This window comes from Macrotis lagotis, chromosome 6 (genome assembly GCF_037893015.1).
Source record: "Macrotis lagotis isolate mMagLag1 chromosome 6, bilby.v1.9.chrom.fasta, whole genome shotgun sequence".
Lineage (NCBI taxonomy): Eukaryota > Metazoa > Chordata > Mammalia > Peramelemorphia > Peramelidae > Macrotis > Macrotis lagotis.
In genome coordinates this window covers 121,352,918-121,374,660 of record NC_133663.1, presented here as the reverse complement: position 1 = coordinate 121,374,660, position 21,743 = coordinate 121,352,918, and the positions used below count along the sequence as shown (strand labels likewise).

General features: G+C 31.1%; 1 protein-coding gene across 1 annotated transcript in view; it reads left to right on the top strand.

The window, feature by feature from the left end:
- KLHL1 (kelch like family member 1) overlaps positions 1 to 21,743 on the top strand; it is a 529,576-nt gene that overhangs the window by 303,512 nt on the left and 204,321 nt on the right. Inside the window, exon 5 of the mRNA XM_074192758.1 lies at positions 6,878 to 7,090. Coding sequence (XP_074048859.1) covers positions 6,878 to 7,090 — 213 coding nt within the window. The remainder of the gene's footprint in view (positions 1 to 6,877; positions 7,091 to 21,743) is intronic.

The following is a 21,743-nucleotide window of genomic DNA, read 5'->3' as shown; positions in this document are numbered from 1 at the left end:
AGACATGGAAAGATTTATAAAAGTTGATACAGAGTGAAGTAAGCAGAATTAGAAGAATTTATATTATCAAAACTAATTAATGTTATAGCATTCACATTATAAAATATAAAGTATTTTGAAGACATAAACTGAGGAAGAATGAAATGAGCCAAATGTGCAAACAATTTATACAATTATAACACTATAAAGTAAAACTTTTTGAAAGCTAAAAGAACTATAATCAATACAACAATAATCCATGATTACTGAGGATCAATATCTATTTATCTATATTTCTATTTACCACTGTATATCTCTCTATATACATGCAAGAAAGAAGTAGACATATCCTATAATATAAATGTACATATGAGTATATATACAATGCAAATATGTGATTTTGAATATTTATTTTTGTGCAACAATTGAAGAGATTGGTTTTGTTTGATTAGTCATTTTTGTTGCAAGAAATTGTTTTTCTTTTCTCCCTTTTTTTCCTCTAATGGGGATGGATCATATGAAGGAGAGAAAATTTATTTCTGTTCATTTGAAAAATAAAATTGCAGAGGAAGATTTTCTAAAGCACTGGGCAGCTGGGTATCGCAGTGGATATGAATGCTGGTTCTAGAGTCATGAAGATTCATCTTTCTGGTTTCATTATAAAGGCTACATTATGAAAGACTTAAAATATCAGGTTGAAAATATTTTTATCATATAAGTAAGGTAAAAGGTTTTAAACCTGGGTGATTGGAAGAATAGTCATGCCCTTAACTGAAATAATGAAGTATAGAGAATGAGTTCCCTTAGGAATAAATTAAATTATAAATTCTATTTTAGACATGTTTTTTATACCTACAGGACTTCCAGGTGGAGATATTCAGTAGACAATTAACACTGTAGACATAGAATCACAAAGTGAAGATTAGAAATTGCTATAAAGGTTCCAGAGTCATTTTCAATAATGACAGTAATTCAACCTTTGGGTGCAAATGAAGTTACCAACAGAAAGTCATACTAGGTCTAATCTTGGGTGAAATACTTATATCACACTTATTAAATGAAAGATAGATAATGATCCATTGAAAAAGAGTGAAAATGAATGACCCGACAGGAGATTAATCCAGAGAGCAATGCCATGAAAACCACTAGAAGATAAAGTATTCAAGAGGCGGTAGTGATATATCCTTCAAAAGTTAAGAGAATAACAAAGAAGATAAAGAAGGTATTTCAAGATTAAGCCTTTTTTGGCAAAACTTAATTTGTTGTTATGTGATACTTAGAGACTCATGAAACTTTTCAACAAACTTTCATGTACAGTATTATATATAGAAAGAACACTAGTTTTGTACTTGAGCTCTAATCTCATTTCATGGTTTGACCTTAATGGTATGACTTCGGACAAGTCACTCTCTCTGAGACTGTTTCCTTTTTAATAAAATGAGTTTAGACAAAAACATCTTTAAGATCTCTTTATGTCTTTTCCTATAATAATTAATCAGGCACAAAGCACTCAACTGGCCAATCAGAAATCCCAGTCAAGGGAAAGAATACTGGATTTGCAATTAGAAAACCAAGATTTCAAACATGGCTCTGTCAGTTTCTAGGAAAAGTCATATAAACTTTAGGCCTTATTTTCCAAATCTCAAAATTTGAAGGAGTTGAATTTTAAAAACCACTTCCAATTCAAAATCTATGATCTGAGACCCTGAAAATCAATGCAATTTGTGGTTAATTTGGGGGTTTGATGGGATGTTTCTTGTCACAAATTAAAAAAATGAAACTATGGATGGCTGTGAAATTAATTTTACCTTTTAGATCCACTCTGGTTCATCAAAATAACCCTAGGCTAAATTTGAGAAATGTCTTCAATTGCAGGTTTACATCCTGAATGATGCTTAGGGCCTTAAAGGTTACTTTCAAGTCATCTGTGGATGCAAATATCTAGATCTTAAAATAATTTAAAAAAGCAAACAATAAGTAGAAGCATAGCACAGACATTTTTCTTGTTTGACTTATAATGATGGTGGATATAGGAAAATTTAATGATGGCAGAATTAAATTAAAGTTTAGATTAAATAAAGCATTATGTGATATTCTATTAAATGTTCAAAGCTTAGTAATAGTGAATTCAGTAAATACAATATCTACATGAAAAGGTACTAGATGATATTTGGTGGGTATTTGCTAGTTGCTGCTAGTTTTAACATTGTTATTAAATTCAGTCTGACATCTTTAGTAGAGAAATTGAAAGAAAAAATTAGAATGTAATAAAATACTATATGACAAATTAGCTTTTAGCACTATCCTTCATAATAATAAAATTATAAAGCTAAGGAAATAATTAAATAAAGATACAAATGAAAATGAATGTTTTAAAGCATGGTCATTATATAGAGGAAAATTATATTCAACCAATTGTGCATGAAAATAGAATAAAAATAATTTGATTAAAATGGTTCTAAATTTTTCACCTATATGTTTATTAGAAATTAAAATAAATAATAAAGGTAAATACACATTAGGTCAATGACCTGTTGATTCTGTAAGATCAATACTCTCTTCTTTCCAACCTACTCAATTGTAGTCTATCTTCTAAATCCTTCAAAAGGATTACACCAATTACTCTGGATGTAGGGTAGGACACTTAGTCTTTTATCTCTTGTCATTCCAAGGGTATTAGTGTAACAGAGTATCTATCTTTTATTTCCTGCTCTAGTTAAATCCCTGCCTTCCTTCATTAGACATTCCTCTTTCTGGTGGAATCCTTTATATTGTTCTAGGTGTGGAAAATATCATTTATAATAAGTTCCATCCTTTTCTTTCTACCTTTTCCAATCAGATGGAGATTTTCTTACATTACCTGACTTATATCAAAATCCTCTTACTAGTCAGAGATTTGACTTCATTAAAAAAACTGCAAAAATTTCCCAAATACAATATAGTCTTCTCTCTGCTTTTCAATTCTGAGTCCAATCTATTGTCCATTTATAATATCTTATATTTATATATTTATAATATCTAATATTTATAGTATAGTATCTAATCTTTATACTACTCCTGATATCAAAATTATTTCTCTTTTTTAATCTTTGCAACAATCTTAAATGATCTTTATGCAGGCTAAAAAGTTTTTAAGGTCGAATTTTATTCTATCAAATTATTTACTTTATTCTTACAGTAAGCAAACGACATACAGAATGGGATTTTGTATTAGTTATACACAGTGAATTGTGTGATTATATAAGATATTAAATATAGATTACCATTTACAAACCTCTGTGTTCTTTTCTAATGCTCTATTCAAAGGTGCCATGGATTATATATATATATATATATATATATATATATATATATATATATATATATATATATATATACAATTCTCTGGCAAAGCATTATAAAGATGAGAAAGTATGTGTATGTTCATAAAGTATTAATATTGCCTCTATTGGCATTTTTTGGTGGTATAACACCCATACTATCTCTTGTTATGTTTTTCTCCTTTCAGAAAACTTCAAAAATGATCTTCAAAAAGTCCTCATATTTTTGTCATCTATAGTCTTGCATCCCCTTTATATATGTTGATTCAAATGTTTTTCTAGTGTTTCCTTTAGCTCAGTTTCCTTTTCCTCCTATGATGCTTTTTGGAATTGCTATTTTAGAATCCAAATATAGCAATTGCAATGACATTGGCAGATAAAATTTGTTGGAAATTTTGGCATATGGTTTCTATTTTTCATCTCTAGTCCACCTTTTGGAGTTAAAAATCTAAGGAAATCAGAAATTGCCCAGAAAGCCCATCTGTTGGCAGAAGGCCACATCATTCCCCTCTTCTGTTCCAAGATCTTTTGGAACACATCCAAGAAGTTGGACTACTCATCTATCTGTTGTCCTTCCAGTTTCATAATGAAATGTTCTTGGGAGGATCTGGCTTAAATGAGTACCACAAGGAGGTCTCTATCAACTCATTTTCAATTTATAGTTTCTCACTATTTTCTAAGTAATATTCATTATCTTCTAACGTACTCCTTTATATTTTATAGGTGAATTTTATTGTAACTGATTATTGCCCTATTTTAGTAACCTGCTTGACAAAGATATGAGGTGTTATGTTGGTTGGCCTCCTCATTGTGTTTATTTTTTATACTGGTTAAAATAATGTAGGAAATGGCTAATAATTCATGTTGATGGCTTCTTTTTTATTCATTTCCCCCTTTTCAGAGTCATTTAGTAATTTAAATAATATAGTTTTAGAGGTATTTTGATTTACAGTTATTATATCCTTATTTTTATTCTTCCCTCTAATTTGGTCTTCATTTTGATCTTCTAATAAAACAAGGATTTGACTGCATAGAGAACTGATTGAGAAATTATTATTTCATTGTGTATTGTTGCTTCCCTTCAGTTTTAGCTAATTTCACTCTTTTGGTAATATCTGTGCTCATTATTACTGATATAACCCGATTCCATGTGTGTTATATATAATATGTTGTTCATAATGAGGTAATAGTTTGTCTTTAATGTGGCAGTAAAAATAATAATGTTTGGTGCCTAGGATTAAAATTATAATAGTCATATTAAGTGTACTTGGAGAAAACATAACTATATATATAATCCCATTTCTATGTTTCATGTGAAACAAAGATTTCAAACAATATACATGATGAATAAGAAAGAAAACTTTTTCCTTCAATTTAAAGCTATTCAAAAGTAGAATAACCTTACAGAGATAATTAATTGCTCAGAATTAAATTTTTAAGTAGAGGTTGACCATCCATTTGTCAGTTATATTGTGGAAATTAATTTTCTTCAACCACATGTAGGTGTAGTTGATTTAGGCCAAGCAAGATATTTCATGATTTACTCCTTTCTAGTTATGCAAATTGAGTCAAAATATTTGGATTTTAGATGTATTTACTTTTCAAATATATTTGTACTGGTATATTTTGTTTTTACATAGCTTAAATTTCCTCCTGAATCTGTCCACCTAACCATATTGCAGAATTATTTAAATTAAAAAAAAGAAAAAAGAAAAAGGAAAAGGAAAGAAAACAAAGGGAAGATAGAAGAATCATTTAAAGTGATCAATACATGAGTCAAACATAATTCTATATGTATGTGTGTGTATGTGTGTATGGAAATAATTAAATAAAGATACAAATGAAAATGAATGTTTTAAAGCATGGCCATAAAATGTACCCATGTGCAGCTTTTACTATGGACTGCTGATCTTTGCAAATGAATAAGAAGGGTTGTTTTGTCAAGTCTCCTCTTAGGATCATAGATTTATACTAAGACCTAGTCTTAACATTCCACATTTTATAGAAGAAAAAATTGATGCTGAGAGAAGTAATTTGCATGAGGACACACAGATAACAGGATTGTTATTTGAACTGAGATCTCTTGACTCCCAATTTAGACCATTTTCCCCTGTCTCTGAGCCTTCTTCTTCCATATGATAGCACTTCAATATTTGCTGCAAATTATCTTCCCCTTAAGTTATTTCTTTTCCATACTAACCATTCCTAGTTGCTTCCACTTACCAGAAGAGATTCTGGGTTGTCAAGGTTTCTGTTTATAATTTGCAACTAAAATCTAAATAAATCTGTAACCTGAGAATATGTATAGGGAAATAGTGTGAATTATGACTACACTTACAGATTACAGATTATAAAGGAGCTTAAATGCCATACCAAAGAGCATGGGATTTATAAAACATCTCCTGTGTGGATACTTCCTATCCTTACCTTCCTTTATAGTTCACTTTTTCTTGTTACTTTTTTCTCATATTAAAATATAAGGTCCTTGAAGGGAAAGGCTATCTTTGGTGTTTGCATTTGTGTTCTCATAATTTAGTATAGTGCCTGGAACAAATTAAACCTATAAATGCTTCTTGTCTATCTGCAAGAGAAAATGGCAAGCCATAGTTTTGAAATGTGAAATATCATTATCATACCGTTGAATTGGGATGGTATTTAAAATGTATTGAAGTTGTAGGACTGGAAGCATAGAGACTGCCTTGAAAGAATTTATCATTAACTTGGCAATTAAAAAAATATTATCAGCTGCATTTTGTCAGATTTGGCTCATCATTCTAAACTTTTGAGATCTTTCTGCATCCCTATTCTGTCATTCTACATAATGGCTCTCAGTTTCAGCTTTGTATCATCTGCTAATTTGATAAGTGAGTCATCTGTGCATTATTCAAGTTATTCATAAGAGTGTTGAGGATAACAGGGTAGGGGACCAAGCCCTGAGGTATGCTTCTCATCACCATGAAGTACAATTATTTCTTTGCCTTCAATTACTCAACTAGTTATGGACCCACTCAACTACCAGATTCTGGATTCTTCTTGTTATATTTTTTAATCTTGGAATAATTATCTTATTTTAACACATGTGTTACTTTCTCTGCTTAAAACCCTAGTGTTTCTTTCACTAAAATAAATGGAAGTTGGCTTGATGTTCCTTCATTTAAGTACTCTGTGATCTTCCTGCATATAGAAGTCATATATATATATATATATATATATATATACACACATATGTGTGTGTGTATATATATATATACACATATGTGTGTGTGTATATATATATATACACATATGTGTGTGTGTGTGTATATATATATATATATATATATATATATATATATATATATATATGATTTGAAAAATCATCATTTAAATTTAGGATTTTATTGTCCCAGGTACATTTATACATGTTATCATTCCCAGGTTTTCATTTTTGCTCATTTGTGAAAAATTCACTTTCAAAGATCATATTTTAATGAGTACAAAAGTTTTTACAGTTTGCTTTTTCCTTTTTGTTTCTGAGGTACCTGCCTTAGCTAAATAAAAGTAAGCAGAATTTATGCTCAGATATTTTCTCTCAACAGGAAAACATAATGGAAGTTATCAGAAATCAAGAGTTTTTACTCCTCCCAGCTGAGGAGCTCCATAAATTGCTGGCCAGTGATGATGTGAATGTTCCTGATGAAGAAACCATCTTCCATGCTTTGATGATGTGGGTTAAGTATGACACACAGAGGAGATGTAGTGACCTAAGCATGCTTCTTGCCTTTATAAGACTACCACTGCTTCCACCCCAGGTAATTTGATGGACTGTCTTAATTGATATACAAAATTTTATGGTCATCAGTTAACATTTTACTCAAATGTTAACAATCCATTTTCCAAATAAATTAGTTTGTAATCCATTAATTCAATTTTTCCTTGTAATTAATTTTTATTATCTGAAATTTTATTTAGCTAACATTACCTGAAGTTACATTAGCATTCTGTGACAGATAATATATTCTGGTTTTGTCCTATGTTTCCTTTTGGGGTTCATTTATTGTATTTCAGTCATTTGTAGCAATTTTTTATCCTGAATAGAAGGGAGATATAGAAACAGTGAAATCTCCAAATGCAAAATATTACATAGTTCTTATCTTTTTCAGGATAAGAAGATGTGAAATAAATAACCAAGGAATAGAAGAATAACATAAATAATAATATAATATAATATAATCATATAAATTAAATTACATATAAATTATATAATTAAATAGAAATTATATAAATTAAATAAAATAGAAATTTAAAATAATTAAATATAATAATGATAATATAATTATATAATAACATATTTTTGAAATTGAATCATACTGTGGTCTATAGAAATTTTTATATAAAGAGTTCATAAAATAATATTAATAATCTTGGTAATAACTTTATGTGATAATGTTATTAGTAAAGAAAGTTTTAGAAATCAATGCATTATAGTACCTTCAAATACATTTAAAAAAAAATCTTTATTAAAGGCAGAGAAATATAAATGGCCACCTAAACCTACATTTCATGTTAGGTGAAGTTGAAATACATTGGAGGACAGTTGTAGCAAAACAGAACATATCTTGATATGTTCCCAGTATGAGCAAGTGGTAATACCTAGGTACTTCTTACATGCAACTGAAAGGTCTTCATGGTTGCTAGAAAATATCAATATGAAAGAATCTTATTTAAGAACAGAAGAAACTAGCCTTTCATTTTCATCTCTTATTAGGCAAGGCATAGTTATAATCTCAATGGAGTTACCTTGATTGTGGTTTCCCCAACCTTTTAATGGGGTTTTCAAAATGGGTTTTAGGATTTTGTTTTTCTCAGGAAGTATTGCTGTGTTATTTGTTTGTTTTGCTTTTTTAGCTTCTGTAACTACTGTAATATTATAGCTATTTCTGTTGGGAAATGGCCTTACATAGGGGGAAGTTGGGAGGTTAAGTTAATAGCAAATCATTTCATGTCAATGTCTTACAAGAGCAAGTAGACTGCTAATAATTTGAAATGATATGATAGAAAATATAGAAAGCAAATAAGCAAAAAATTGAGGTCTATTTTCCATGAACAATAGCATAGAATGGAACTTATATTGTGGGCAAATTTGTTTGAATAGTTAGGGTAAAAAAAAGTAAAAAGTATTAGGATTTTTAAAGTACCTGATCCACTATGAGCATTAAAATGCTACTGAATTTATGAGAGAATAAGATGTGACTAAATAGGATTTATGAGTACCCCTTACTTACAATCATGAAAGCTTAATTTTTATAATGTTCCAAGGAAGACAAAAAAATGAGAAAAAAATTAAATAAAACAGATTTGTGGAGAGCTGAGATCAAAGCAAAGCAGGTAACATGAACATTATGACTATAGGGATGAGGGAATTTAGATTAGCATCTCAAATGGCTTTTAGATTAAAATCTCTTTGCTAAAAATCATTATATAGTTCACCTATCTTAGAAAAAATTAATTATAACCATTTCATGCACTTTATTGTCATATTTTTGGTCAGTATGTCAGCAGATAATCACAGTAACTTTTGTTCTGATATTGTCTATATTACACATGGTCATATGTTTTATGTAATCTTGAAAACTAGTGATATAAAGAAGGAAAAAATTGGCATTTCTCATACTTATAATTAAAGCAGATTTGCGGAGAACATGTGATCAAAAAAGAATAAATAAAAAAGGGAAAATCAATAGTAACTATTTTATCCTCTTTAGATGCAGTAGCTTCTATTGAAGAGAATTGTTTGACTTTGCTCTAGGAAAAAAAAATCAAATTACAGAAAGGAAAGAATAGGATAATTGAACTAACGATATAGGAAAAGATAAATGGTTCCTATCAACATTAGAAATAAATGAAGGATCAAATCAGACTTAATACCTTCTTGGACTGCTTGGCTACTCTAGATTCCAAATTTTAACTAAATTGTGTGAAACTGTGGACATAATTGTCATTTCATAGACTATTACTGTGTCTGGAATTGTATTCCCAATGGATGCCAGGGCATACATATTTGTCCCCCATGAGATCTATTGAAACAACTTATATAATTTTCTAGTTCCCATCCTATTAACAGCTTGATCTAAAAAAGGCATGGTGGCTCAGTCAGATGAAAAATATATGACAAATTCAAAAGTTGACTTTTAACTGTCTACATTGCATTTAGAGATTTGCATGACCCTTATCAGTGCCTCAGTTTTTGTTTTGAAATCTATTAAAATTATATAAATGGATCAAAACCACATTATCTAATCTTCTTGTAAACAAAAATAAGAGTAAAACAATACCAACATGATAATTATGTTATATGTGTGTATATATATGTGTGTGTGTGTCTATGAACATATCTGTAAACATATATGATAAAAGATCCTCAGAGAAATATAATCTGATCCCATTCAGAAATTGGGACAAATGACATGGACAAATTGCTAAACTTTATCTTGATATCATTATTGAAATTTGATAATATTCATCTCTTTATAAAAGATATTTTAATTATATAAAAATTTTATTTGTTTTCCAATTACATGCAATGGTAGTTTCTAATAATCATTTTTTTTAGGGTTTTGAATATTACAAAATTTTTCTCCCTCCCAACTCCTGCCTCCCCCCCCCCCATCAGAAAGCACTCTGATATAGTCTTTTGTTATTATTGTTGTTTTTGGTTTTTACAGGGCAATAGGCTTAAGTGACTTGCCCAAGGTCACACAGCTAATTATTGAGTATCTAAAGCAAGATTTGAACTCAGGTCCTCCTGACTCCAGGGCCCATACTCTATCCACTGTGCCACCTAGCTGACCGCAATATTATAGTCTTTACATTTGCTTCCATGATACACATAGATCCAAGTTGAATGTGTTGAAAGAATAAAACAGACCGGGGTGGCTAGGTGGCGCAATGGATAGAGCACCAGTCTTGGAGTCAGGAGGACCTGAGTTCAAATCCAGCCTCAGACACTTAAGTATTACCTAGCTATGTGGCCTTGGGCAAGCCACTTAACCCCATTTCCCTTGCAAAAACCTTAAAAAAAAGAATAAAACAGATCCAAAAGGAGGGAAAAAATTAGAGATAGCATAATTATGTATTACATATGACAATTTTCAAAAGTTAAATATAATAATCTTTGGTCTTCATTCAAACTACACAGTTTCTTCTCTAGTTATAGATGGTATCCTTCATCACAGAGCCCCTAAAATTGTCCCTGATCAATGCACTGTTGAAATGACCAAATCCATCAGGATTGGTCATTGCCCCATATTGTTGTTAAGGTGCATAATGTTCTTCTGATTCTGCTCATCTCATTCAACTTCAATTCATGCAAGTCTTTCCAGGCTTCTCTGAAACCCTTCATGAATTCTTATAGAACAATAGTGTTCCATAACGTATATATACCACAATTTGTTCAACCATTCCCCAATTGATGTACATCCTCTCGGTTCCTAGTTCAAGACGACAAAATTCTAATTGATATTTCATTATGGATAGTGGAGTGCTATTGAGGTTAAGTAGATTTAGAACCGAATGACAGATTCCTCCAGTGTTGACCAAAAGATCTTGCCAGTCTCTTAGGAAGGTTGTCTTTATAAAGATGACTTTATGAATAATCCTATTAGAGTCTACATTATCAACAATTTAGATTAAAACACAAATGGCAAGATTATCAAATTTTGATTTGCAGATGGGAATAATATGAGTCCCAAAACAATAAAGAAAAGGAGTACAAATTCTTTTTTAAGCAAATTCATTGAATAATATCCAATCTTGTACCTCATTAAAATAACAAAAAAATTTATCTAAATGTGAAACTGATAAAAATTTCACCAGAAGCAAAAAAGTCAGCAATTTTAAAATCATGCAAATTCAATAAGAGTGAATAATGTGATAGAATAACTAAGAAGTTTTAAAATGCATTAAAAGAAATATAATGTTCTAACAGAAGAAATTAGAATTCCACTTTTGATTTCCAAGGTCAAATGATTGTATGTCTCAATGTCACCAATGTCAATAGCCTCCTACTATGCATGTGCAGACTTGAAAACTTGGAAGCTTCTATTAAAATTTTACATTTTAAAACTTTTTTAAAGTTGTAAATTCTCTTCCTCCCTACCACACCTCCTTTATTCCTTGAGGCAAGCAATGTATCAATTATACATGTAAAATCATGTAAAACATATTTCTATATTTGCTAGGTTGCAAAAAGAAAGAACAATAAAGTGAATTTTTTCAATTTGCACTCAGAGTTAACCATTTGGATAGTATTTATCAACATAAGTCTTTTGCATTTGGCGTCTTAACTCTTCCCTTTCCTCACCCAGTATGAAGAAGAAATTGTTAAGTACTCTTGATGTTTCCAACTCACTACTTTCCCAGACTTTACCCAACTTTCAGGGTTAGCATTAGGGTTAGTTTAAATCTTCATTCCTTTTCATGGCATGTGACAAAAGATGCCTAACCAGTCTCCCTTAATACAATCTCTATCATTTCCAAAGTAACTGACTCCAACCAGACAACAGGCTTGGCTTAAAAGAATAAGTACAGAGTAAATAGGTAAACTCTGCTTAAAATGAAATGTTTTGAATCAATGACCAAAATGAAGTGTTTAGAAAATTCCTAAAAGTATTGAACTGCAAAAAATAAGTGTTATCTGTATTATGATGGACTGAATTCATCTTAGATGAAGTGGCAATGATTTTTTGTAAAGGTCCTTTTTCCTAGAAATAGAAAAGAGAGGTGGAATAAAGTTCTTTGGCCTTTTACCCCATCAGCAATACAGTAATTGATCAGACATGAGTACCCATAAAGTTTCTGTTGTCCACAAAAATTATAACCATGCTAAGAAATCTAATGGAAAAGGCAAGCCAGATAATATGGAACAAATCAATATCAAAAGATCCTTCATAAATAACCACCTAAGATTTATGCATTTTGCTTCATTCTTGAGTTATTTATATATTTTGTTGGATTTTATTCATCAACATTTAGCACATGTTAAAGCACATTCTGCCAAGTGTGACAGATTGCAAAGTTTATCACCCATGCAATTTCCTTGATTTTATCAGTTATTGTCTGTTCTAGGACAATAAAACAGTTTCTATAAATGTGAACTATACTATTTATATAAATATAAACATACATGTATGTATAAAACATATATATTTACATATATGTATATTATATGTATATATACTTATATAATACATACATATGTATATACTTAGACACTAATAATGCCAATTCATGTCATTCATTTTAGTTTCATTCATCTAATAATTATCTAGAGTAACTTCTTAAGCTTTATTTTATCATGTAGAATGGTGAAAGCCATTGAACTCATCTAAGAATTTTTTTTAAATACACAAATTAAAAACAGACAGGGATTGATCACAAATGAAATCAAAGTTTAGTGAAAATAAAGAATAAAGTTGTACTTTTTTCTATATTCGCATACCCCCTCAAAGAGTGTCTGGGGATTTTTGTTATTATTATTATTATTGAGTCATTTCATTTGTCTGACTCTGTGACCCTCCTAGATTTGCTTGTCAAAGATACTAGAGTGATTTGCCACTTCTTTCTCCAGCTCATTTTACATATGATAAAACTGAGACAAAGAGGATTTAGTGACTTGGTTCAAGGTCATCCAGCTAGTAAGTGTTTGAGTTCACATTTGAACTGGAGTCTTGCTAATTCCATGGCCTGCATGCTATTAACTAAGCTGCCTCAGTGCCTCATGTTAGAACTCAGGGTACTGACCCTGGATTTTGTTGCTACAAGAAATTCAAAGGTGATGAAACTTGCTCTTCCAAAGTAGGTATTCAATGTCCCTAGAATCATAATCCTAGCAAGCTGAGAAGCAGAGGTGGAAAATACATGGCTTATGGACCATATGCTACTTACAATACTTCCAAATTGAAGGAGTGGAGGGAAAAACCAGATAAAAATATAATTGGGAAATATTTTTAAAAATAAAAAAATAGATAATATTATATTTTAAAATTAGGTTCAATATGCAGCCCTCAGGGATCCTTAGGTACAGATTAGTGGCCACTACTTCAATTGAAGTTGGATAGCATTGGACCAAAGCACTAAGAAATGAAGTGACTTACCTAAGGTCACCCACACACTCTGTGTCTGAATCAGATCTTGAACCAACCAGGTCCTTCTGCCTCTGAGATCAGGTTTCTACTGATTGTATTTAACTGATTTTCTCATTATAGGGTAGAAAATTCATGATATTTGCTAATTATCACAGTAACAAGAAAATCTGCAAAGTAAATAGCACTAGACAATGAAATATCCTAAACATTTAAGGGGAAATAGCAACTTATTTTCTTTTAATTCTCTACTCATCAGCCTCCTAAACTCCAAGTTTTTCATCTTAATCCTACCTAAACCACAAACAGTGAAGGATTATATCCCTGATCTTGTCATCACTTATAAATATTATAAAAACCTATGATCCTATAAAATCAGAATAAATTTCTTGGATGCCTTAACATCATTATGAAACAATTTATATTTACATAATAAATGAATAGTTCTTTTTATTTCTTTCTTATTTTATTTTTTAACTATTAAAGTATATACAACTACCAATAATATTATAAATAAATGTTTCAAAAAACTTACTAGTCAAATCTCTCTTTCTTTTGCACATATAAAATGCATCTGTAAAAACCCCAGATCAAAGAAATAAAATACCCTCATTCACAATTAGAAGGATTCTGTAAGAACCTTTCAAAATTTCTAATTTTTGGTCATTGTTTGAAATACTTGATTTGTCTTTTCTGTGTTGATGTCACTAACTTTATTTTTCTCAGAAAGGTTCATTATTCCATCATTTATCATTCATATTTTAACAGACATAAAGAATGATTATTCTTTAAATTATAAAGAAGCACTTTAGAAATTACTTTGAAATTGCTTCATAATTAAAAAATTCCCTAAGAGAAAAGGAAACAAAACTCAGACAGTGTGAAAGAATCTCAAGTGAATTTAGTTTTATCACCAATGTGCAGAAATTACTGTTATTGAGATTTTAATTTCTAACACTAAGACAAATAAAGCAGTATATCATTTTAATACTTCTGAAAACAGAAAGAAAATACCCTCCAGAGAAGAGCAAGTTCAACAGTAATGACTAGCCAGAGAATGATGGGTAAACTTTGTTTCTCCTATCCTTTGAAAAAAAGTGGAAGAAAAAAATCCTGCATTGTATTGTAAAATGGAATAGGTCATTCTGAGATAATTTGAAAATTACCAATTGGTTAATTGTCTAACTCCTTAGATTGCATAGTTTTAAGTTATTTCTTTCGAGTTTTTAGCTAGTACATGTAAAAACTTCACAGATCTAAAAAAAAAAGAAATTTAGCAATAATACAATGATAAACATGCAAATAGATTACAATATGTTAACAATATAAGAATTATACTCTTAAATATGTTATAGAAGACACCAGAAATGATTGTGACTAGTTAAAGGATGATTGTAGTTAGAATGATAAACATAAATGCCCTGGGGATGTTAATAACAGCAACAAATCAGAGAAAGATCTCTGACATATTCAATATATCCATTATGGAGAATACATATAGAATAGCTAGGTCAAGAAACCCTCAAGATGGGATTGTTCCATGTGTTTGTATTCTGAATCTATGGAATGAATACCAGCCTTGATCAAATTCTGGATTTTCTATAAAACTTTCCAGACAAATCTTTTTTTTTTTTACGGTTTTTGCAAGGCAAACAGGGTTAAGTGGCTTGCCCAAGGCCACACAGCTAGGTAATTATTAAGTGTCTGAGACCGGATTTGAACCCAGGTACTCCTGACTCCAAGGCCGGTGCTTTATCCACTACGCCACCTAGCCAACCCAGACAAATCTTAATGACATATAGTTTCTGTCCAGTACATTTCCCTTGAAATGCTCAGAAATTCTCAATTCTCTCCAGGATAAATTACAAATCTCTTAGCCTGGTGTCTTCAGTTCTCCAAAACCTACTTGTCTGAATTTTTATTGAATTATTCTCCTTTATTGCCTAAAGTTACAAAGTGGACTACTAATTATTTTCCACACTAGATTTTTTTATTTGTCTTAATGTCCTTCACTTCTGTAACTTTGATCTCCTTGCCACCTATCAGAACCTTAATCTTCCTCCACAACCAATTCAGGTGCCACCTATTCTTTTGAAGTCTACTTTATTTATATCAGTTACTACTGCTTTCTTTCTCCCCACATTATTTTTTTTCATTCCTATCCTCATTTGTGACTTTTTTTGAGTGTGACATTCAACCCACAAATATTGGTGTAACATAATCTTGATTAAAATATTGTGAAGAATATTGTGGGGGAGGCAGCTAAGTGGCACAGTGGATAGAGCAAGGGCCCTGGATTCAAGAGTACTTGAGTTCAAAACTGGTCTCAGACACTTAATAATTACCTAGCTCTGTGGCCTTGGGCAAGCCACTTAACCCCATTGCCTTGCAAAAAAAACTTAACAAAAAAGAATATTGTGACATTAAACTACATCAAATACATAAAAATTAGACTGATCAACTATATTTGTAACTAATCTAATAAAACACATTGGGTTTGTTTAATAGATTAAAAAAGAAAAGTAGATTATTTAGAATGAGCATTGTTCCTAATAAATTCATTTGTGATCCAGCCTGGTGTTTAAATTGTGTTGTTCCTTCAGTTATTTAATCTGTCTTCTGATTCTGATCAAAAGGATTATAATAATTTCTAGGTCATCATGGATACCTTGGTATAGTAAGATCTACTCTTTATCAAAGAATATTTTGATCCTCAATATATTTCACATCAGTCTTATTTTTAAAGCATAAATGCATTTTCCTTTATGAGAGTTTTCAATATCAATGAAATCATAAATTTATTTACAAATTAATGATCTACATACATTCCAGTACAATTATAATTTAATATTACTTTATTCACAAAATTCTAGACATACTTTTTTTTAAATACACACAAGCTCATTATAATTTTATTTTCTTCTTTTTGAGCTGAAGCTGATTTCTTCTCCCAGAATTTTTCTTCAGTTGTTTATTATCATTCTTCTATGGTCATACTCTTAATAGAAAAGGATTGCTTTCAATAAAAGAAAGAGCTAAATATATATACTTTTAGGAAGTTTTGAGGAAAGTATGTTTTTAAAATTCCTGTCAAAGTCTGAAAATGAAGCATTACTTCTGAAGGAAAAGTTTTTAAAAATCTTTAAAAGCATATGAAAATTTGCATCTAAAATGGTTCTAAATTGCTTTTACAAATTGAAATTTTTGGGAAAAGTGCTTTTTTGTGAGTTTTAGTAATTTTAAATTATATTTTACTTCCTGTGTATTTTAATAAGTATATGTTAGCTTCTGTTTATATAAAGCTCAATCAACTCTAATGATTCACTTAGATAATCAGAGTTTCAATCACACTGCAGATGGCCTAGATTAAATAAAAAATTATTTGAAAATAGCAATAGCTTGTTTTAGCATTCACTTTTATCCATTCTAAATTTAAAGATGTTGACATTTTTTCAGAATAGACATTGAAAATACTAATCAATGTAAAGTAACTTTTATGGATCTAAATGTGCATGTATGGAAATATATATTCCTATTTTGCATGTTATGCATATTATACATATGCATAAATAGGAATACATATATACATACATATGGAATCTATTGACATAATTTCCTTCATTTTCTCCTCCCAATAAGGTGGAATATTGGTTATTCTTCTAGTTTCAGTTTTGAAGCTAAAATTAAGTTAGTTAAAATCAATTCATTTCACCAATATATCATTTACAACACTTGTAGAGCTGTCTCTTTTGTGCAATGTGACTATATTGCTCCTCTATTCAAAGGATTCCGGATGATAAGGAAACTTCTACTCATCATTCAAGGCTCTCTACCTTCTGGCACTTAACTTTTGTACACTTTTCTCAAAGCAGTATTCTTTTTTGATTCAATAAACACTAGCATTTTTATATCAAGGCAATACTTTAATATGTTCCTAATGGATTTGCTATTCAATTCACCACAATAGCTATTTCAAACCTTTTTCATCTCTCTCCTCAAACCTTCCACTGACCTAGTTGAGCTGCTCACATTACATTTTACCCCCAAAATTGAGGGTGTTAATTGAAAGCTCCCTCTTCTATCATACTCCTCTTTTATATCAGGCATCTTCCCTCATTACTTTTTTTATTCTTGTGCACTTAAAAAGTGCCTCTTCTTACCACTCAAAACCCTCAAGATGCATCATTAATTGCTTCTCAACTTCGTTAATTGATTGTTCCTACACTCATTCTGATTCTCTCTAAATTTTTAATCTATCCTTCTCCCTACAAACATTAATATATTACCCATATCCTAAAAAAAAAAATCAACAACAAACAAAATTTCCCTTTAGTGTAACCATTCCCCATATCATCCTTTTTCTCTCTTATCAGTAAAAAAAAAAAAAACCTTGAGAAAATCATCCACAGCAAGTGGCACCACTTATTGTCCTCAGATTAAATTCCAAACCCTTTGTGATCTGCTTCTTTTCACTCAACTAAAATCTATTTGTTCAAAAGTTAACAATGAAGTCTAAATTAGCAGTCCTAATGGCCTGATAATTCTTGATTTCTCTTTAGCCTTTCTCCCCATTAATCAAACTTTTTTTTCCTGAATAATCTCTTATCTAAATTTTTTTTGTAACCTTGTTCTCTCCTGGTTTCCTCTTACTTATCTATTTTGATGCAGATCCAAGTAGCACATACTTAAGATCCATGAATCCTCTTCTTCTGCTGCCATACTATCTCTGTTGGTGATCTCATTGTGCAGATGATTCCCAGATTTACATAACCAGATCTACAAGATTTGAGAACAGATTGGATATTTGGGAGTGAAGGTGGCACTAAAGTTGTGATCCTCTGGGAAGGTGGTGGTGCTTGACAACAGTAGCACATCTGGAGATATCTAATGTAGAAGGCTTTCTCAATGATTTAACTGAATAGGGAAGGAAAGATAATAGAATGGCACACAGTGGAAATGGTTAGATTGAGCAGGTTTTTTTGGGCGGGGGCTTTTTTGGTTGGGGATGAGGCTATGGGGTGGCAAGGAAGATGAATCTAATATATCTCTTGAAATCCAATAAAAATTTACCTAATACTTTATGACCTACTCAAACTGTATGCCTTGCATTTCAAACTCCATATATATTAAAGAAAACTAATTTTCTTTAACCCCTCAAAATTCTCCTTTTCCCTATTTAACTATTACTGTCCAGACAATCAGGCTTACAGTCATCCTCATTTCTCATCTTGCATACCTCATTTATTCAAGTACTGACCAGATCTTTTCATTTTAGCTTATCAGTCAAAAAGCATTTATTCAATGAACACTACATACCAGATACTGAACTAAGCACAAAGAACACACAGGAAGGCCAAAGCACAGTCCTTGCCCTCAAGAAACTCACCTTTCATTGGCATACACAGCACAGCTACCATTTTGTACAAGTCCTCTTCACTTTTGGCCTAGATTGTTGCACAATAAATAGCCTTCTCAATTGTCTTCCTATTTCCAGTAGGTTTAAGTCCTCCTTATTCCAGTCTATCTTCTGTTTGCTATGCTTGTTGGAGTTTTTTTTTTTTTAATGTTGATTTCCACTCATGAATCCCTATTATTACCTCTAGGATCAAAGAAAAATTTCTCTATTTAATATCTAAATCTCTTGGTAACCTATCCCTTTCCTACCTTTTTTTTAGGGTTTAAAAATATTAACATAAATCTCTTTTCTCTTTCCCTCTTCCTTCTTCATGTTATTGGGGGGGAAGGGGAATGAAAAACAAATTTCTTATAACAAAAATGTATAGTCAAGTAAAGCAAATTCCCTCAATTGATTTTATTTAAAAAAATTATGTTTCATCTGCACCCTGAATTCATCACTCCTATGAAGGTGTTTTGTCAATGGATCCTCTAGAATTTTGCAAAGCAGTTGAATTGTTTAGAGTTCTTAAAACTTTCAAAGGTATTTGTCTTTATAATGTTGCTATATATAAATTATTCTTCTGCTTTGGATTATTTCATTATTTAGCAGTTTATGAAAGTCATCAATACAGTTTGTTTTTGTAATATTGATACTGTAATAGAGATTCTTCTTCTGGTTGTGCTTACTCCATCCTGCACGAGTTCATACAAATCTTTCTATGTTTCTTCAAAGTCACCTATTTTCTTAATCATTATAGAACAATAATAACATTCATTTATCATGATTTCTTCCACCATTGCCCAGTTGGCAAGCATCTCCTTAATTTCTATCTTTTTTTGTAATCACAAAGTACTATTGTAAATGTCTTTGTACATAAGGGACAGAGTGGGATATAAAGTCTGAGATTCCTTCAGTAGAATATTATAGATTAGAACTGTGTCTCTTCTGCCCCTCTTCCCCTACAAACAACTTTTGAGATATCAGTGAATGTTATTAGGACCAGAATGTCAGCAAACTGACTTTTGTTCCTTATCTACTGAGTCTTCAGGAAGGAAACTTGTCTCAGTTTGGATTATCTAAATTAGTTTATGCATTTAGATTGTAAAGACCACATTCTTAACTAATGAGAAAGAGTGGGGGGGCGGGGATTGCATTAGGATAAAAATGACTCCTGGGTCATTCACCTTTGCCTCAGTCTCTATTGATTTGCGCCCTTCCTTGAGAAATGAATAAAACTTTCTCTTCATACCTTGAGAGATCTCTGAAATTTATTTAAGTAGAATTCATCCCATTCAGGACCCTTTCCTCTTCCTTTGCTCTCTTTTGGATATAGACCCTAGAAACAGTTCAGGTGGCTTAACTATTTCACAAACTGCTTTTGAGAATGCTTGCAGCCAGTCACACAAAAGATAAAAGTACAACTTTGCAACTCTGGTCTTACAGTGCCTTCAATATTTGATATATTTTAAAAATCATGGTTGCCAATATAATGGGTTTGAGGTAGAACCCTAGAATTGTTTTAAGCTGAATTTCTCTAATCATTATTGTTTTGGGACTTTTTAAAAATAAACTATAGATAATAACCTGGGTTTCTTCCCTGAGAACTACCTGTTTATATTCTTAGACCATTTTAGGCAATGGCTTTTATTATTGTCTCTATAGATCTTGGAAATGATTTCCTTATTAGGGGAAAAAAAAGAAAAACTTGCAGGCAAGACTCCCCCCGCCCCCCCCACAGGTAACAATTTCCCTCTAACCTTGTGATCCCTATTCCCTTCTTTGATCTTGATTTGTATCCCTATCCATATATCTGAAAAACCTTTGCATCAGATTTTCTCTGATAAAGACCACATTCCTCTTACCTACCTTTCCAGTCTTCTTACACTTTATTTCTCTCCATATCTCCAACAATCTAATTATACTGACTTACTTTCTCTTCTTCACCCAAAGCACTCCATCTTCTAACTCTGCGCTTGTATTGTCTGTCTGCTCTTCCTGGAAGGTTCTCTCTCTTGACCTCCAATTCTTAGCTTCTTTTGCAAATCTTATGGTTCTACAGGTTTCCAAAGATGCCTTCCTTGCTCTCCTCCTTCTTCCTCCCTTCCCTCTGAGTAAACATCCATTTACACATTATATATGTTATATGAACCTACATTGGTCCATATGGAAAATATTTTCATGTTGTTTTACCATTCAAATGTGATCATCTTCAGAGCATGGATGTCCTATTTTTTTTTTTCTCTTATGTCTCTATAGCACACATATAATATGCACTTAATAAATATTCCTTAATTTTGTGCTCTGTGCTCCATCAAACTAATCAACTCACTATATGTGTGCTTTTAATTTTTCCTTATCTATATATTATATATTCTCATATTCAAGTATAGGCTTCTTGAACACAGAATCCATGCTTCATCTAAATAGTTTGGAGATCAGCAATTATGTAATCATATAGCTACTGATGAATTGAATCAAAGTAATTTATTAGATACTGGCAATGGTAACTATTCAGTTTAAAATAAAATAAAAAGTTAGGAATGATATTTGTTGATATTGTATTAGACATCAGAATTCCTCAAGATTTGTTCCAGGTCTATGATTTTATTTGACTCAAAATATATGAACTTGCCTTTGCTAAGTTAAAAAAGTAGTATATTTAGTGAATTTTCTAAGTTGACCTACAAAAACCTGGGAATAGAGTCATAAATAATAATGAATTTGTTAGTCTCTATTCAGTCAACTGTGGGAGTTTTCCACACCATTAAACAACTATCCAATTTGCTGCAATTCAGTATAAGTGCCAAATTATTTTCAAAAGAAGCTTAGAAATAAGGGTGGCATATTTCAGGTCAGGGTTTAGGTAGCAGTGAATATTTATTGGAGAAGGGGGAACACCTGACATCTGGCTTCAATGGGTAGTCA